Source organism: Marmota marmota, unplaced genomic scaffold (assembly GCF_001458135.2).
Source record: "Marmota marmota marmota unplaced genomic scaffold, marMar, whole genome shotgun sequence".
Lineage (NCBI taxonomy): Eukaryota > Metazoa > Chordata > Mammalia > Rodentia > Sciuridae > Marmota > Marmota marmota.
The window spans coordinates 35,029,263-35,047,498 of NW_026000082.1; the positions used below are offsets into that span (position 1 = coordinate 35,029,263).

Here is an 18,236-nt window from a genome sequence, read left to right on the forward strand (position 1 = left end):
CATATTCATGATGTTTTTCCTCAACTATTTAGATACGAATGGATCACTGACATCACAAAACTCTTGATAGCACTACACTAATGAAACAGAGAAGGACCCTTGAAGATAGGTCTATAAGTATGAATATGACATGTATTCTAAGAGTACAAATGATTTAAGAAATCAACCATGTCCAGGCTCTGTCTCTAATGTCTATTTGCCAGAGTGGTAGGTTTTATTTACTCCAGGGCTGGGGAACTTACCTACATTTTTTTTCTTTAATATTCTCATCTTCCAGATCACAAAGGAAATTGTATATTATCATGTCTGAACCTAAGCCTATAGACAACTGGTATCCAGAGGTTTCAAAGCAGTCAGAAAACTTGGTCAGTCATGGTTTTCCCCCCACCCCCCACCCCCCGGATGATTATGTTGACCACAGACTTGAAAGTAAAAAGGGAGAGAAAAAGAATAGCCAGGAGCCTATGATAAGCTACCAGGTGAGAGGTAGCAAGCAGTGGGGAAGGACAGGGAAAACCAGATTCAAAACAATTTCTGAGGTAGACTATGATTTTGTGTCTGTGTGTGGCCCCACTACTAGAATCCAGTGATGAGCACCACAAGCTGAGGAGTACTTCCAGGGTGGCATTGGCAGTGCAAGGGCTGTCTTACCCCAGGAACAAACAGCTTTGAGGCTACAGCTAGAAAGCAGTCTCATTTCTTCCAAGTCTCTTTTTTCCCCCCATCATTTTCAACTCACAAGCCTGCCCTTCCCGATCTCCCTAGAGTCAAACAGTAGTATAGTGTCTGTGACCACTATTATTTAGATTAGTACTGTGCCTTCTAGGCTAATAAATTTTTTCCTTCCCTTTCCAAGGATTCCTACCTTAGTATTATTCCAACTGGGATCTTTTGAACTAGCAGTATAAGTCCACTGGAGAAATGGAAATTCTTGGGGTCTACTTCACGTCTACTAAACCAGAATGTCTCAGGCAGATCTCAGTAATCTGTGTTTTAAATACTTTCCAGGTCATGCTTAATGCATGCTAAAATCTGAAAAGCAGTCTTCAGATGTGGGTTTTAAATCCTGTATCCACGTTCTATCAGTCAATCCCAAGTGCATGATTAGAGGGTGTAGCTCAATGGTGGAACCCTTGTCTACCACATGCAGGGCCCGGGATTTGATCCCCAGCACCATAAAAAATAAAAAGGTGGGGGGTTATCTCAGGTATACTTACAAAGCTAAATGTAAAACTTAGAAAACTGTCTCAGTAAGGAAAATTAGGGATGCATTAGGCATGCATTATTCCAGGGAACCACATACACTTGGACGAATTATTTAAACAGAAATTTTTAAGCAGGGTGCAGTGGCTCCTGCCTATAATCCCAGAAACTTGGGAGGCTGAGGCAGGAGGATTGTGAGTTCAAACCCAGCCTCAGCAACTCAGGGAGCCTCTAAGCAACTCACTTAGCCCCTATTTCTAATAAAACATAAAAAAAGGGGCTGGGGATATAGGTCAGTTGTTGGTAGAGTGCTTGCCTCACATGTACAAGGCTCTGGGTTCAATCCACAGCACATACACAAAAAAAAGGGCTGGGGATGTGGATGTGGTAGAGGGAAGTACTCTACCACTGGATTAAGCACCCCTGGATTCAATCCCTGATACCATAAGTAAACAAACAAATGAACAAACAAACAAGAGCTTTTAAAGATATAAATCTAAATTCTCAAAAACGATTATAATCCAAAGTCAGATACCAATTTTCAGAATGAGTTCCTCAAAGATATGGCTTCCAAATGAAGAAAATTAAAGATCTTAATGAAACATCCAGAGATTTGGTCACTCATACCTTACAAAAACCTTCTTAATATAAAGTGAGGTTGTATACATTTTATAAGATGGATGACAAACCCCAAACTCATCTCCTAAGGCCACTGTCAGTCAGTACAAATAATCTATCCTCTGAGATAGGCTTTGGGTCTTCCCATAAGAATCTGTGATGCCTATCTTGCCTTAGCAGTGGAAACAACAACCTGGTACTACATGATCAAGCCCCGTCAAACACACTCTTGCCAGATAAGCAATGTTATGGACACTGCTCAGATTCACTTGTCCAATGAGTGGGAGCCTACTATATGCCAGGCACTGCGATGGCAACGAGTAAGACAGAACAAGTTAGCCCACACTGAGCTTTCATTTAAATAAGTAACTTAAAATATATTTGAGATAGGCAATCACAAAAAGTATGGGTGCTAAGAGTCTAAAAAGAACCAGACACAATCTGGAGTAGTGGACCTCTACACCTGGGCTGCAAATCAGAGTCATTTGGGATAGCTTCTAACTATGCCCCACCCTACATCAAAGCAAATCAGAACTCTGTGAACCCTAGACATTTTTCTTTTTGCTGTAGCTTGTTTGGGCAGTACTGGGGATTGGACCCATTATAAATGCTAGGCAAGCACTCTACCACCGAGCTATGTCCCCAGCCCTTTTAATTTTAGGACAGGGTATTGCTAAGTTGCTTAGGCTATCTCAAACTTGGAATCCTCCTGCTTTAGTCTCCTCAGTAGCCGAGATTACAAGTATGGGCCACCATACCTAGCTGGCATCAGTTTTTGTTTGTTTTGGTACTAAGGATTAAACCCAGGGGCACTTTACCACCAAGTTACAACCCTAACTCTTTTTATTTTTTAAATATTTATTTTTTAGTTGTAGATGGACACAATATTTTTATTCTATTTTTATGTGGTGCTGAGGATCGAACCCAGGGCCTCATATGTGCTAGGCGAGCGCTCTACCTCTGAGCCACAACCCCAGCCCCCCAACTCTTTTTATTTTTTAAGACAGGGTCTTGCTAAGTAAGGCCTCACCAAATTCCTGAGGCTGGCTTCGAACTTGCAATTTTCCTGCTTCAGCCTCCCGAATCACTGGGATCATAGGTGTGCGCCACTGTGTCTGGCTGGCATTCATTTTTGAAGATAATTACCTAAAGTAATCCTAACATGCAACCATGGTATACAACCACTGGTCCTGTAATGGATGTTGGGGACAGCAAGAACAACACAGTGTCTGCCCTCCAGAAGCTTGCCATTTAAGTAAATAGGGGTTTTAGTAAAATGCTCTGTCAACATGAAATTTAAAAAAATTTAAAAGTTGGATAGTACTTCCCTGGGTAAAGGAAAAGAGAAGTGATCCCAGAGGGGTATATAAGTTTTTGCCTACATGTGTTAGTGTAATTTGGTTTCTAAAGATAAATATTCAGACATCGAATTGTTCTTTATACCTGCTTCTCTTAAATATTGCAGAGCTTTCAAAGTTAAAACAGACTTACTCAGTGAAATCAACATAAAAGTTACTTAAGCTGAAATCTTTTTTAATTTTGTCTTTAGTTGTAGATGGACACAATATCTTTATTTATTTTTATGTGGTGCTGAGGATCTGACCCAATGCCTCACCCATTCGAGGGAAGTACTCTACCACTGAGCCCCAGCCCCAGCCCTTACGTTGAATCTTGAAGTTTGATTAGAAGAATGTTCAGAGGAAATTATCTTTAGGATATAGACTGAGGCTGGGCACAGTGGCACATATCTATAATCACTAGGATTACAGGAGGCTAAGGCAGGAGGATCACCAAGTTCAAGGCCAGTCCCAGCAATTAGCAAGACCTTGTCTCAAAGTAAGAAATAAAAAGGGTTGGAAATGTGACCAGTGGTTAAGCAACCCTGGGTTCAATCTCTTGTGCAAAAAAAATAAATAAAAAGAGAGATATAGATTGAGAGATGAACAGGAAGAGGTGGGGGAAAAGGTAAGAGAAAGTATGAGGCAAATAGAAGAGTATATGCAAAGGTCTGAAAGTGGAGAAAACACGAGGCCTGACAGAGAAAGCTGCAAGCAAAGTGGAAAAAAAGGACAAAGTAGAGATTCTCACAGTGCCTTCCCTGGTTCTGCCATTGGAATGGAAGTACTTGATAGAAATGCACATTTTCAGACTATTCTAGACCTACTAAACCAGAAAATGGTGGGAGAAATCTTTGCTTCTGATGCCTAGGTAATCAGACACAGTTACTTATGGGTTTTAATGCCTTTAGAGCCAAGCAAGTATGCTGAAAAGAGTAAGGGTGGTGACAAACATGAGCCAGACGTGCGCTTGCAATCCCAGCTACTCAAGGGGCAAAGGCAGAACTGCAAGTTCAAAGCCAATCTGTGAGACTCTGTCTCAAAATAAAAAATTAGTGAGACTCTGTCTCAAAATAAAAAATACAAAGGGCTGGGGATATAGATCAGTGGTAGAGTGTACCCCTTTTTTCAATCCCCAGTACTGCAAAGATAAAATATTAAGGACCACAGCAACTAAAGGGGTTATATAGTCAGACTAGCATCTGCATGGCAGCCAAATTCAAAGAGGTGCCTCCTAAGGCCTTACTTAGTGAAGGAATGTACTGCCAAGCCTGGGAATCCTTTAAAACAACTGGTTAAGAAAGAAAAGGGCCTTGTGAGAAATCTGACTTCTCATTTCTTCAGATGTGATTGCTTCCTAGCCTGACTAGACAAATCTGCCACCAAACCAAAATTTCAAAGAATAACCACCTCTTGTTTTCTGGTCCAAGTGGCAGAAGGATAAAAAGCAATTAAAAATACAAGATGCCAGGACTAGGGCTGTAGCTCAATGGCAGAGCAGTTGCCTATCATGTGTGAGGCACTGGGTTTGATCCTTAGCACGGAAACAAACAAGAAAGATGCCAATAACCCAGGCAGCTCACTTTGCACATGGTCAACCATAGAGCCTAAACTTGGTAATATTACCTATTTTGGGGCTTTCCAAGAACAATCCTCCCCTGAGCTTAAAAGGCTGCCAACATCTTCACTTCAGTATTCAGAGGTCAAATCAGAAACTCTTGAATTCCCAACCCTTAGAACACATGCATAGCATGAGGCTTGGTGATACACACCTATAATCCCAGGGACTCTGCAGCTAAGGCAGGATTCCAAGTTCTAGGACAGCCTCAGCAACTTAGCAAGAGCCTCAGTATCTTAGCAAGACACTGTCTCAAAAAATAGAGGGCTGAGTTGGCAGTGGAGCCCTTTGCCTAGCATGTGTGAGGCACTGGGTTCGATACTCAACACTTTACATACATACATACATACATAAAACAAAGGTATTATTGTCCATCTACAACATAAATAAAGAGAGAGGGGGGGGGGGCTTGGAATGTGGCTTAATGCTAAAGAGCCCCTAGGTTCAATTCCCAGTACACACACACACACACACACACACACACACGCATGCACGCGCGCGCACACACAAACACAGAGCATGTCTGTATATGAACTTTCTCAGAACTAAATAATACTTAAAAAAAAAAACTAAATAATGCTAAATACATTTTTATCAAAAGGTCATTGGAAGTAAGAAGCAGCTTTTTAAAGGGGAGCAACTTACAGCACTGAAAGAAATCCACTGATTTGGGATCTTGCCACAATAGCACACCACCCAGATTTAGCCACAGACCACAGATGATGAGGGAGTAGTTACACATTTCTGACTGAATCAGGTTAAAAAGCACATTCCAGTGAAGTTCAGGATGCAGAAAAGGATTGCAACAGACACTAATGAGAAGGGAACAAAGAGTGATCACTTTATTCAGACACTTCCTCCCCCAATTTCTCAGTTGAGAAAGTCATCAGTAGAAGTCCCATCCTGACAATGTCTCTCCATCCTGGCCTTGGAAGCTTGTACTGAGAAGCTCTGCAAACCTTGCCCTACTAAAGTTGTATCTCAAAGGTCTTCAGGGGAAGCCATGGGAGGCTTCATTATGAAGAGAGTTCCTTCCTTGTATCTATTTCTTAAAGATACAGAAACCATCTTCTCCCAAGTCAGGTCTAGAGACAGGTTGTAAATCTAAGTAAAATCAAAATTTCAAAAGACTTTTATCTGGGCCTGTGTGGCTAAATGTCATTGCTTAGTTGAAGCTGAGCTTATAATGGAAGGTGTGCTATCTACCCACTTACTAGATTTTGGAGTAGCCCACTTTATTTCTGTGCCCTACAATTAACTTTCAGAGGATGAGACTTTTTTGTCCCTGTGCAGTGGCAGAGGTAATATGTTCCCACAACTAGTCTCGATGTATTTTAGTTGGTGCTAACTGCCTTTTGGGTATCAAGCAGTTGCTGTGCCCTCTGAGATGATTATAATGGCTGGCATTTATGAGTGTCTACCACACAAAGCTCTCTTCTATTAGCCTACTTAATGTTAATTAGCACCCCCACAAAGTGGGTACTTTAGGTTCATTTTACAGATGTGAAAACTAAGACACAGAAAGGTGACTTGCCCTAAGCTACACGCTACAGAGTTAGTGGTAAATCAAGATGCAGACTTAAGTACTCTGGCTCAGAGCCCAAGCTCTCCATCAACAAACTACACTGCTTTCTCAGGATATGATCAATCTATTCCATAATTAAGCTCCTGATTCCATAATCAAACACCAGGGCACCAAGCACTGTACTAGGCAAAAAGCACCCATTCACATAAAACCTCCATCATAAACTACTTTCATTTCACCCATGCTCAATGTGATAATGCAAGCTTGAATGTACCCCAGGATCCCATCTCGGCAATACTAAGCCAAAAACATAAAAAGTGTGTGCTCAACAGTAAGATCAAAAAATGGAGATTTTTTTTTTTTCCAACTTTGATGGAGAGCAGAAAGTGCTTCTAACATCTCCATCTTCTCTACCATTCATGTTTATCTCTAAAAGCCCCAAATCTTAAAAAACCAAAAACAAAAACAGATTGCAAACCTATTCCCTGAGCAGCAGATAGGACAGACATTCTATAAAATCAGTCTATAGAATTTTGAACCTGAATTCAAAAAATGGCTTATCATTTGTTTAGACATTTATCACCAAAACATCCAACCAGAAACTGGTTTTCATTGGTTTCCTCTTTCTAAGGTGGCAGAAATACTCACAGGCAAGCTGGAGGGTCTTGACTGAAGACTCAGGTTCATATCTTCTTGCCCTCCCTTACTGGAGGTCATTGAGGGGGCTGAGGATGCCTGAGACCCAAAAGAATCTTGAGAAAGCTCCTAAAAGAAGAACAACAAGATGTGAAGGCCTGGTATTGATAAACCAGGCAAGCTTACTTCATGGTGAAAGGCGGATGGGACTTTAACACAGGGGAACTGGGTGGGAGATAAGGCACAATTGTAAACAATGTTATTTAAAGGCAGAAAAAAAATCCAAGACTTGGTGCTTAAGTTTTATGTCAACAGTGAACTCTTTCTGATGGAACTGTCACCCATTTATTCCTACCCATAGGAACTGCTTCTTGGAGTTAAATGATAAAGTCTGGCTAAATCTAAGTTATACCTGTTAAGCAATGAGAGCTGTTAATTTTAAAATGAACAAAAACTCATGCCACAACCTCTGCATTAAATAAGTACTGCTTCCTTGAAAGTAACCGCCTTGGAGTAAGAGATTTATTCCAATGATGCCACCAATGCACAAGATCTTTAATGAAGCTGTCATCAGTCATTCCTTCTCTTTTGGCTTTATAAAACTATTTTTAGGCTTCATTATCTATATCTTGTTCACCAGACACAGCTTGAACTCAGTATTTGCTATTTCCTTAAATCTAGTCTACCCTCAAAAAATAAGATTTGTAGCCAGCCATGACAACACAAGCCTATAATCCCAGTGACACAGGAGGCTGAGTAAGGAGGACTGCAAGTTTGAAGCCAGCCTTAGCAACTTAGCAAGACCTTGTCTCAATTAAAAAAGGTGGGGAGGGTGGTCTGGGGATGTGGCTCAGAAGTAGAATGCCCCCAAGTTCAATTCCCAGTATCATCAAAAACAAAGAAAAAGATCTGCCACCAGTGAGAGTATTCTAAAGAATGTGACAGCAGCTCTCTCTGATGGAAATTTCAAAGGAAGGGGTTCAAAATACTTTTGAGTAAAGTAAGAATGAAATGGCAGCTGAAATGAATTATAACACAGCTTCTCAAAGAGACTATTTTGGAAAAAAAGACCAAAATCATTTGGGGGGTAAAATTCTGATATGTTGGTTTAAAAAAAAAAAAAAAATCAGCCTCATTATCTTTAATTTCTTATCTGTCTATGCAATTTTCCATTGCCCTATTTCTTCATCAGTAAGGAGAGCTACAAGTCTTTATGTAGTTAAGAAGGTTATACCTTTATTAGTTCAATCAATCCAGTTAGCATGTTTACCCAGAGTTTAATTAGTTTTTAAGTACACATTAGAGAACCAATTTGCATGACAAAGTTCTCAGGATACCAGACCCCAACCTATCTGTGGCCACACACAGAGAAGGGCAAGAGGCAGGGGCATCTTACCTGTGGTGGAGGGAAGCGCTGCTGGGAGTAGGCAGTTTGCTGGGACTGCTGAGACTGGGGCTGAGGATATGCAGCCTGCTGGGAGAGTGTCGAGGATGCTGGCTGCTGAGGTTGCTGCTGCTGGTAGGGAGACTGTGCCTGCGGCTGCGAGTAAGGGGGTTGGCTCTGGGGATGCTGCTGTGTCGTGGACTGCTGGGAAGGGTACGGAGTTGGGGATTGCTGATGTGGAGGCTGAGATGGCTGCTGGGAATATGGAGGCTGAGAGGACTGGAGCTGTGGTGGCTGAGACTGTGGCTGCTGCTGATATGAAGGTTGAGCGTGAGGGGTCTGGGATGGTGGTTGCTGGGAGTAGGGTGGCTGCTGCTGCTGAGGGTGAGGACTTTGCTGGTTGTAATATGGAGTCTGGCCCTGTTGACCATATCCACTGGGGCCTTGTTGTCCATAAGGAGGAATCTGTAGAAAAGGAAAAGATACTTTTAGCAATGAGTCTTCTAGATGAAGAAATATGAAGTACTCTATCAGAAGCTATGCCCTGAGGATATAAAAAGCAAGCAAGTCAAGCCTCATACTAAGGCGGCCCAATATTTTCTTACCATCCCTGTCTAAACTGAGCTGGGAAGAATGACCAAACTTATTAGGTGGTTTGGTTAGGTGTGGACTACATTCATCCAATGAAAATGTATACTATTTCATTTGTGGGCAATTTATGTGAGTTTAAGAACAATATTTTTACCAATGAGCCTACTCTTTTCATCATGGCCTAGGTTGTTTTTATAAACATTGGGAATTTATAAACCAGTCACAATGAAAAAAATCAATACTAGCTTGGTTCAGCCAACTGAAAACCTAGGGTTCTGTAATCCAGAAATGTACAAATCATTAAGCTACTTTATTTTTTGGTACTGGGGATTTAACCCACTACTGAGCAACAAGCCCACACCTTTTTTTTTTTTTTTTTTAATTTTTTGAGACAGGGTCTCACTAAGTTGCTTAGGACCTCAATAAGTTGCTGAGGCTAGCCTCAAACTTGTGATTCTCCCGCCTCAGCCTCCCAAGTTGCTGGAATTACAGGTATTCGCCACCACTCCTGGCTCATTAAGCTGCTTTAGTTCTATATTTCATTAATCTTCATTTGAAAAAAAAAATTTGAGGGCCTACTAGTACTTACTTATACCTCAGGCACTATTTTAGGGTCCAGGGATATATCTATGTATGTAGCCACATACTCCCCCCAAATTCCACCCCATCTCCCCTCAATAATCTCAATGGGGGAGGGAAGGAGGGAGGAAGGGAGGGAAAATGACAGTATCTCTTATTTAGGCCTTGCGCATGCTAAACTAGTACTCTACTACTGAACTATACTCCCAGCCTTCGATGTATCATTTTCTATATTTAAGGATATTCTTTTAGCATCTTAGAAGTAATTTAAGTTTTATATTCTATCCCTTGCCATTTTCAGTAGAAGTATCACTCATATATAAATTATAGAAAATTCCGTCAATACAAAAAAAAAATTACAACAAAAAGATAATGATATGGGGCTGGGGATGTAACTCAGTGGTACAACAATCGCCTAGCATGCACAAGATCCTGGGTTCCATCAAAGGGAAGGGGAAGGGGAAGGAGGTAGATAATGAAATGGGAGGCCAGACAAAAGATGAGAGGAAATCTTAACATCTTAACATTTGTAATAGTATTAGTATCTTTATTATATAATCTACCCTTTTCCTTCCACTTCCAGTCCCTGGTAAGCGTTCATTTTGAGCGAGACAGTTGATACACTGAAGGCCTTGAGAAACATGTAGGGCCTCTTCCATTCCCAGGGCACACATTATGAATGGTTTTCTTTGTAGCAGCAGTAAACAGGTGCTCAGTCATTGCCTTTCTTCTATCCCACCTCCTTCAACGATCACCACTCAGTGAGTATAAGCAGGCCAAATAGGTCATGAGAAAAAAACAGGGGCTGGGGTGCAGCTCAGTGATAGAATGTGTGCTTAGCATGCACAAGGCCCTGGATTCAAACCCCAGAACTTATTTAAAAAAAAAAAAAAAAGGAGGTATATAGCTTGTGGCCAGGGAGAAGTTTTCCCTGGAGCTCTCATGGGATGGTGCCCACAACTTTGGTCTTATTAACAGCACAACATAATTAACTGAACCAGCTGGCCTTTGCCCCTATTAAGAGGCTTGAAAGCTAAGGATATATTTTTATTCTACAGCTCAGAGAGTAGATCCTGAATAGCAACAAGAGTCAAAGTAATCAGAGTCACCATCTACCTGCTGTGCATAAGAGAGGCTGCCCATGGCACTCTGCGCCCGGCCCTGCATGGTCATCGGGTACCGCTGCGGAGTCTGGGACCCATATGGCTGCCCTGGGTACCCATGTCCTTGCTGCGGTCCTGAAGGAGGTCCCTGTTGTTGCGAGTATGGGTTAGTCCCGCCATATGGCTGAGGTCTCATCTTGCCCATCTGATCCATTGGACTGGATGGCTACAAAATAAAGAGCATTTCATTAACCTGAAGCTTTGATGGCCTCTGGCCAATAAGAACATACAACTCAAATGTATGGGTCTTTTGAAGTCTGTATGCCACACAGAAAACCAGTTCCTATGAAAAGTAATGGAATAGACTCAGTAACTCTTGAGTGGGTCATTTAACCCTCCTCAGAAACTTCATTTGTAAGTCACATATATGTAAAATAAAAATACCAAAATTGTTTGGAAAAGCATCTTGTAAGCTAAAAACGACTTTGTAAGTTTGGTATGGCTAAAGATTCAAGGAATGGGTCAGGTATAGAGCAATTAACATATGCATTCTGTGGTGCAGAAATCAGAACTAAGGCCCTTCCATTAGAAAGGATGCTGTTGTTATGCACTATGACCTTGTTCAACATAAAAACCAATGCATCAACATAGTATGGCTGGGAGTTCAAACACACAAGCATCCAGATGGTTTGTTTTTGTTTTGCATCCAGATGTTTCTATACTTCCAACAGTGGAAACTTTTTTCCTTTGCACATTTGCAGCCTATTTGCATTATGGTCCAAGCACTTAAAAATTATGCTTTCTTCAAATGAGCAAAGAGGCCAAGTAACAGTTGTTGAGGAAACAGTGACTCTAATTTAGAGCCTTATGCATCTGAAGTGAAAAGTTCATTTTCTCTAAAATCAAATTAGAGGACATAATGATAGAATTTTTGTCTCTTTAAAGAACAAGATAGAGAGGTACAGCACAGCACCAACAATAGTTCAAAGTTTAAATCAAAAGCATTTGTCTATAAGCAGCTTTCTTTCCAGCTCTCTAGGGAACAACAGGTTCAATCAACTCATTGACTTTTTGACATGCCTTTATCCTATTGGAGCTGCACAATACAGAATGCTCTCATACTTTCTTCTGCCAAAAATACCTACCTATAACTACTGTGATATAGAAGGGAGGGATTTATTACCCCTTAAATACACTCAGTGGGAAGATAGGTTTGGGCTTGATATGAAACTTGAAAGTGAATCTTAAATTGGGGGCGGAGAATAGATATTAATATTCTAGGTCTAAGTATCATTAACTCTCAAATAAAATTCAGTAGGTCTCAAAGTTTATCATGCCTCAAAAATCACTTGGAAGGTTTGTTAAACCACAGAAACACTGGGCACCATCCCCAGAGTCTCTGGTTCAGTAGCTTCAGGGTTGGACCTAGGCTATCTACTTATAACAAATTCCGAGGTGAGGCTGACACTCCTGGTCCAGGGACCACACTAAACTGCAAGGCATGGTGGTGCATGCCTGTAATATTAGAGGCTGAGGCAAGAGGACCGCAAGTTTGAGGCCGGCCTGGGCAACTCAGTAAGACCCTGCCTCAAAATAAAGAATAAAAAGGACTGGGGATGTGACTCAGGGGTAAAGTGCCCCTGAATTCAATCCCTAATACAAAAGAAAACCCTACTAAATGTTTTATAATAGAGGAAGTAGAGTGCAGGCATTGTGGCAAACAACTGTAATCCCAGCCGCTTAGAAGGCTAAGGAGGATTGCAAGCTGAGGCTAGCCTGGGTAACTTGGAAAGCCTCTATCTCAAAAATAAAATGGGTTGTGTGTGTGTGTGGGGGGGGGTTCTCTCAATCAGAGAGAACCGCTGGGTGGAAAGGAAACACAAAACAAGAGCTGTCATGAAGAAAAATGGTATGACAATAATCCACAAAAGCTGCTGTTCTAAATACCAACAGGAAAACAGCAGAAGCAGAGTTTTCTCTTATACTAGAGCTGAAATCTCAGCTAAAAAGGTAATAGTGATGATGGGAGCACTCCTCTCCCAAACTATAGAGAGTGAAACTGTGTCCCAAATCACTACTCCATGTCAGTGTTATTAAAGGGCTGTTTCTAATGATCCTAACAACTCCCCTCCTTCCCTGCCCCTGGTACTGGAGACTTAATCCAGGGGCATGTTGCCACTAAGCTTTCTTTTATTTTGAAATAGGGTCTGACTAAATTGTTGAAGCTGACCTTAAAATTTCAATCTTCCTGTCTCGGCCTCCATTGTCACTGGGATTACAGGTGTGTGTCACCGTGCTGTGCAATCCTAACAACTTTTATTCAAGTCCTGCATCAGTATTAGAAGCTCAGAAGCTCCAATAATGTTACCAACCATAATTCTGGAGCTATATGAATTCTCTCAGGACTATTTAAGAAGTTCAAATTTAGCAACAATTGGGCTATTGAGTAATAAATAGCATGTGGTCTTCCCCGATACGCCTGGCAATGAAGCCAAAATATTACCATTCTCTCTTGTAAAGAGCTCAAGGGTTTACCTGGCCACATCATGCCACATATCATATCGAGGTCTTCATCTCAGCCCCACAGAAGGTAGTTTCTATCTGGCTCCAAATGAAGAGACATTTGCTGAACAGAGACCAACCTGCTGTGGGTTATCTCTGTCAGTCTAGGTCTTCTCTGAACATGAGAGGCAGTCATTACCATGGTTACCATGGAGCTTCTAGAGCAGCAGCTATTAACAGGGGCTGCAGATTAGAATAGTCTGTAAAGATTCACAAATGCCTGGGCCTCTCCCTAGAGATTCCAATTTAGTGGGACTGGAAGGACCGGGGCTCCTCCCTGTACCTCCCCTTAAGATCTCTGAATGATTCTGATGTATACTATTAGCTGAGAACCAAGGATCTAGTGAATCTCTGTTTAACAGAATTTTATGGACATGTAGCAATTATTAAATATTTAGAATATAAAATATGACTGATGAACCGAAATATTTTATCTACCTTTTTTTTTTTCTTTTTTGGTATCAGGGATTAAACTCAGGGGCACTCAATCACTGGGCCACATCCCCAGCCCTATTTATATTTTATTTAGAACCAGGATCTGAGTTGCTTGGTGCCTCAATTTTGCTGAAGCTGGCTTTGAACTCACATACCCCTCCCTCAGCCTCCTGAACCACTGGGATTACAGGCATGGGTCACTGTGTCTGGCTATCTACTTTTAATTAATTTAAATTCACATGCAGCCCCATGTGACTAGTGGCTATATTGGACAGTACAGTTCTAAGGCAATGTTCCCAAATCACTTTTATCACTCCCTGCTCAATAAAAGCTCCAAACTTCGTATTAAATCCTGAGCAGTACTTGAGTTAAGATTCCGGCTCAGTGGTAGAATGCTTGCCTAGCATGTGTGAGGCACTGGGTTCAGTTCTCAGCATCGCATACAAATAAATAAAGTCCGCTGACAACTAAAAATACATATATTTTTAAAAACATCCTGAACAGTACTACAAAGAAACCAGAATATAGTAAAATTTGATAGATTTGAGTTAAAATCCTATCTGACCTCAAACATATCAGTTCTTCATCTAAAATGCACATAACAAACAACAATAGAGTATTTGGGGTTTTTTTTAATTAATACTTTAATTTTATTTTTATGTGGTGCTGAGGATCGAACCCAGTGACTCACACATGCTAGGCAAACACTCTACCACTGAGCTATATAACCCCCGCCCCAGTGCTTGGTTTTTTTGTGTTATTGTTGTTGTTGTTGTTTTTTTGGTACGGGGGATTGAACTCAGGGGCACGGAATCACTGATCCACATCCCCAGCCCTGTTTTGTATTTTATTTAGAGACAGGGTCTCAATGAGTTGCTTAGGACCTAAGTTGCTGAGGCTAGCTTTGAATTCACTATCCTTCTGTCTCAGCCTCTGGAGCTGCTAGGATTACAGGCGTATGCCACCACACCCAGCTCAATGCTTGGTATTTACATGCACAATAAATGGTAGGAATTATCAATAATGATAAATAGTACTTCCACCTGGCTGTACAGTGTGGTTCAGTTCTACACTTTTTCATTTGTACCAGTTTCCCAATATTGTACATGCCCAGCTGTATAACAATATTCCTTGCCTTGCCCTCCTATACACAATGGCTTCTGGTGGCAGAAACTCAACTTTTCAACATGAAGCCACTGCCCACATTTTCAACACACTTTGATCCCTTACATATCTAAATATCCTATTGTAAATTCAGTCAGCACCACAAGATTTAACATTTAGTTGAGCCAACTACTTCACTTCTTAAGACTATTTTGTTTTTTTGAGGGGGTCTTCCTATGTTCCCCAGGCTGGTTTCAAAGTTCCTGCCTTGGCCTCCAGAGTAGCTGGGACTACAGGCATGAACCGACACACCTGGCTAAGACTTAAGTTCTGGGAAGCCAGAATTCAGGTATTAAGTTCCCCCAAACATCCAATTACAGATCTAGGGCTCAAGAACTGTTCGAGTGCAAGAAGACAGCAGGAGAAAGCTCAGATTAAACTATTCAGACACAAGGCCAGAGGCTTATTCTAAGTCCAACCCTAAGACAGTACTTTACACAGAAAAAAATTGAATTGGGTTGGACTGAATGGAAGAGGGGAGATTAAAATTGTCAAGAAAGAACAACAGGGCTGGGGATGTGGCTCAAGCAGTAGCGCGCTCGCCTGGCATGCGTGCGGCCCTGGTTCGATCCTCAGCACCACATACAAACAAAGATGTTGTATTCGCTGATAACTAAAAAATAAATATTAAATTCTCTCTCTCTCTCTCTTAAAAAAAAAAAAAAAAAAAAAGGGAAGAACAACAATCACATTTTGAGAATAACCATCCTATACCAGAGAGGATTTCAAAACTGCACAGGCATGCTCAAACACACTGCTTAGGCTGGGATTGTGGCTCAGCAGTAGAGCATTTGCCTAGCACATTCGAGGCCTTGGGTTTGATCATCAGCACCACATAAAAATAAACAAACAAAATAAAGGTATTGTGTACAACTAAAAAAAATAAATATTAAAAAAAAAACACACTGCTTAAAAACAAAAGGCTAAAGGCAAATCATCACCCCCCGTCTCACATCAGGGGGCCTGTGCACCCAATGGAATACAGCTACTTACATGAAGGTTATAAAGGGCTCAAGGAAATCTCCCATCTCAACTTTAGGAAATCTTTGTAGTCCAGAAAAAATGACACAGAAATTCTTTTTCTAAAAATAAAATTAAGATATTTCTTTTTCTGCTTATCAGATTCCCCTCACCAAACGCTTATAATCAAGAGTGTATATATAGCTTATTTAGCAAATTAAAATATTCATTCAGTTCAAAGAGATTACCCTGGTCTCACATCAAAGTTAAATATTTACTCTTATCAGAAGGGAGGTGAGCAAGGGACCTAACCTAACATTTAAAATCATTATGAAAGATATGTGATTTGTATATAGATGAAATGCCATCACCCAATCTCTCATAACAGAGAAAGGGTCTTAAAATCTTCACTAATCAGTTTTATTAGAAAGTAGCAATTTCACAACAGAAAAATCCCTACTACATGCAAGGTAGAAAAGTCAGTATCAGCAGTCTGCAGGCACAAGGCAGGGGATGGGAAACACCAAATCATAGCTGCAAAGAGCCAGAGATTCCACTCTGGGAAAAGACAGAGAGGAAATCCTTTCAATGGGAAACCACAGGAGTAGATTACTGTGATTACACTTCAAAAGCAAAGGCTCTGCCACAGAGACACATAATTGAGAGTAAAATGCTGCCCCTTGATCGAGGAAGTCAGGCCCCCTGCTATATACCCTCCTGCATTCATAAAAAAATAAAAATAAAAAAGGGGAAAAGAGCCATAAGAAAACTCCTCATCTCCATCTACCATTTATCTTCTTCCAGATCACTGGCCGTGTTATAAACTGCCTGCCAAATGAAATGCATCAGAAGATGCAGTTTAGGGCATCAAAGGCAAGAATGCCTAGCAGGCTTGTCCTTCTGAATATATTCAAAACAAACAGCTTGTAGAGAGTGAGTTCCCCTGCTCCAGGCAAACAGAATTGCAAGCCCCTCCAGACCAGCTAGCCATTGTAATCCCTTATTGTACCAAGGAAAGCCACAATGACCCTCAGAAGCTGCTGAGATTTAACAGACTGGAATATTAAAGTAGAATTGGGCTAAGTGTCATAGAGCCAAAAGTAACCAGTTTCTGGACACTCAGATTAAACAGACTTGCAAAATTCTCCATCTGACCATGGGTGACTGAGAAGAGAACAGAAGACAGGTGAGATATATCATTCTCTAAAATGAAACATTTCATGTAGTAGTGGCAGCAGGGAAGAGAAAATTATAATTCTGATATAAAAGTCCAAGAGAAAAACCCTAGGCCCAATCCAAACATAATGTTACTTGGCCAAAGTAGCAACTCTAAGGGTCAAATCAGTACCTGACAGGGCCAAGACTAAAAATAAAGAATAAAGAGAAAGGAGCCAGGAACTGCCAAAAAGGTGTCCATCAGAAAGGAGAAATCTTGACCACCACTTACTTGCTCTGTCACCCTAAATGTCAAATAGTTGGGGGCCAGTATAAACCAGAGCCATAACCTTGGATTTTAGACAGTTAAATATTATTTCTTACTTCTTGCACTTTCAATTTAATCCTGGCCAGATTTATTGTATGACTTTTAATAATAACAATAAAAAAATGCATCCCTGGCTCTTTAACCGAAAGAACCCCCTAATTGATTCCCACAGTAATTAACCTGCATTTTACCTCAGAGAGCGGTAGTTAAGGAAGTCGGCACTGCTATTTATAACTCATCTCAAATTGAGGGCAGACTGCCTAAAATCTAACACATCCCAGCTGTACTCCTGTTTGAACTGGGGCCAAGGGAATTTTTTAAAGCAATCTTGGCACCGAATGAATGACACCAACAGTATGAGAGCGCGAGTGGTTGTGTTGTGGTGACGTAGCACTGGAGGTGGAATGGGAGAGGGGGGCCAGTGTACTGTGATCCCTCTCGTGCATGCCTGCTGCTTGCCGAGTCCCAGTACAGTAAGCTGGGAACCGCCCACTGAGAGCCAAACACAGGAAAAGGCTTTTCCTGTGGAACGCCTTGAAGTGAGAAACACATGGCTAATCTGCATAAACTCGAAGCCACACCGCCCCTGCCAGGAAGGTTAGTGCTCGTAATCTCTGGCCATGAAGCTGGCTGCCTGGGAGGACTTGGACTGGCGCCTGATAACCCAGAAAGAGCCGAGAGAACAGATGGGTAAGGACCCCAGCAGAAAACAGCCCCAGGTCACGTGGCTCGCCACATGGCCCCGCCAGCACAAACTATTGTCTGGCGGCGGAGCTCCTATACAAAGGCACCCAGCCTCCGCTTCCTGTGATTCCAGGGACAGGCGGCAGCTGTTGATCCAGTTCCCATAGGGACCCTCTCCTGTTAAGGGGCACTGCAGGCAGGGACAAGTATAAAACTTAAGGCCTCTCCCAACCAACAAGCTTTCACTTTCCTGCCAGCTCCAAGGAGCTCACTTAGATTTCAGGACTAAGATTTTTAAAAGTAGACTTCCACAAAAAAACTCTCTCTGTACACTCATACACATAAGTTGACCAG

At 41.5% G+C, this 18,236-nt stretch overlaps 1 protein-coding gene across 1 annotated transcript in view; it reads right to left on the reverse strand.

Annotated features, from left to right (window-relative positions):
* Nucleotides 1-12,177, reverse strand: part of Arid1a (AT-rich interaction domain 1A) — a 47,957-nt gene extending 35,780 nt beyond the window's left edge. The window contains 3 exon segments of the mRNA XM_015485455.2: nt 6,950-7,066; nt 8,334-8,786; nt 10,608-12,177. Of these exon segments, the coding sequence (XP_015340941.1) occupies nt 6,950-7,066; nt 8,334-8,786; nt 10,608-10,808 (771 nt within the window). The 5' untranslated portion in view covers nt 10,809-12,177.
* Between the last annotated feature and the right edge of the window lie 6,059 nt (nt 12,178-18,236).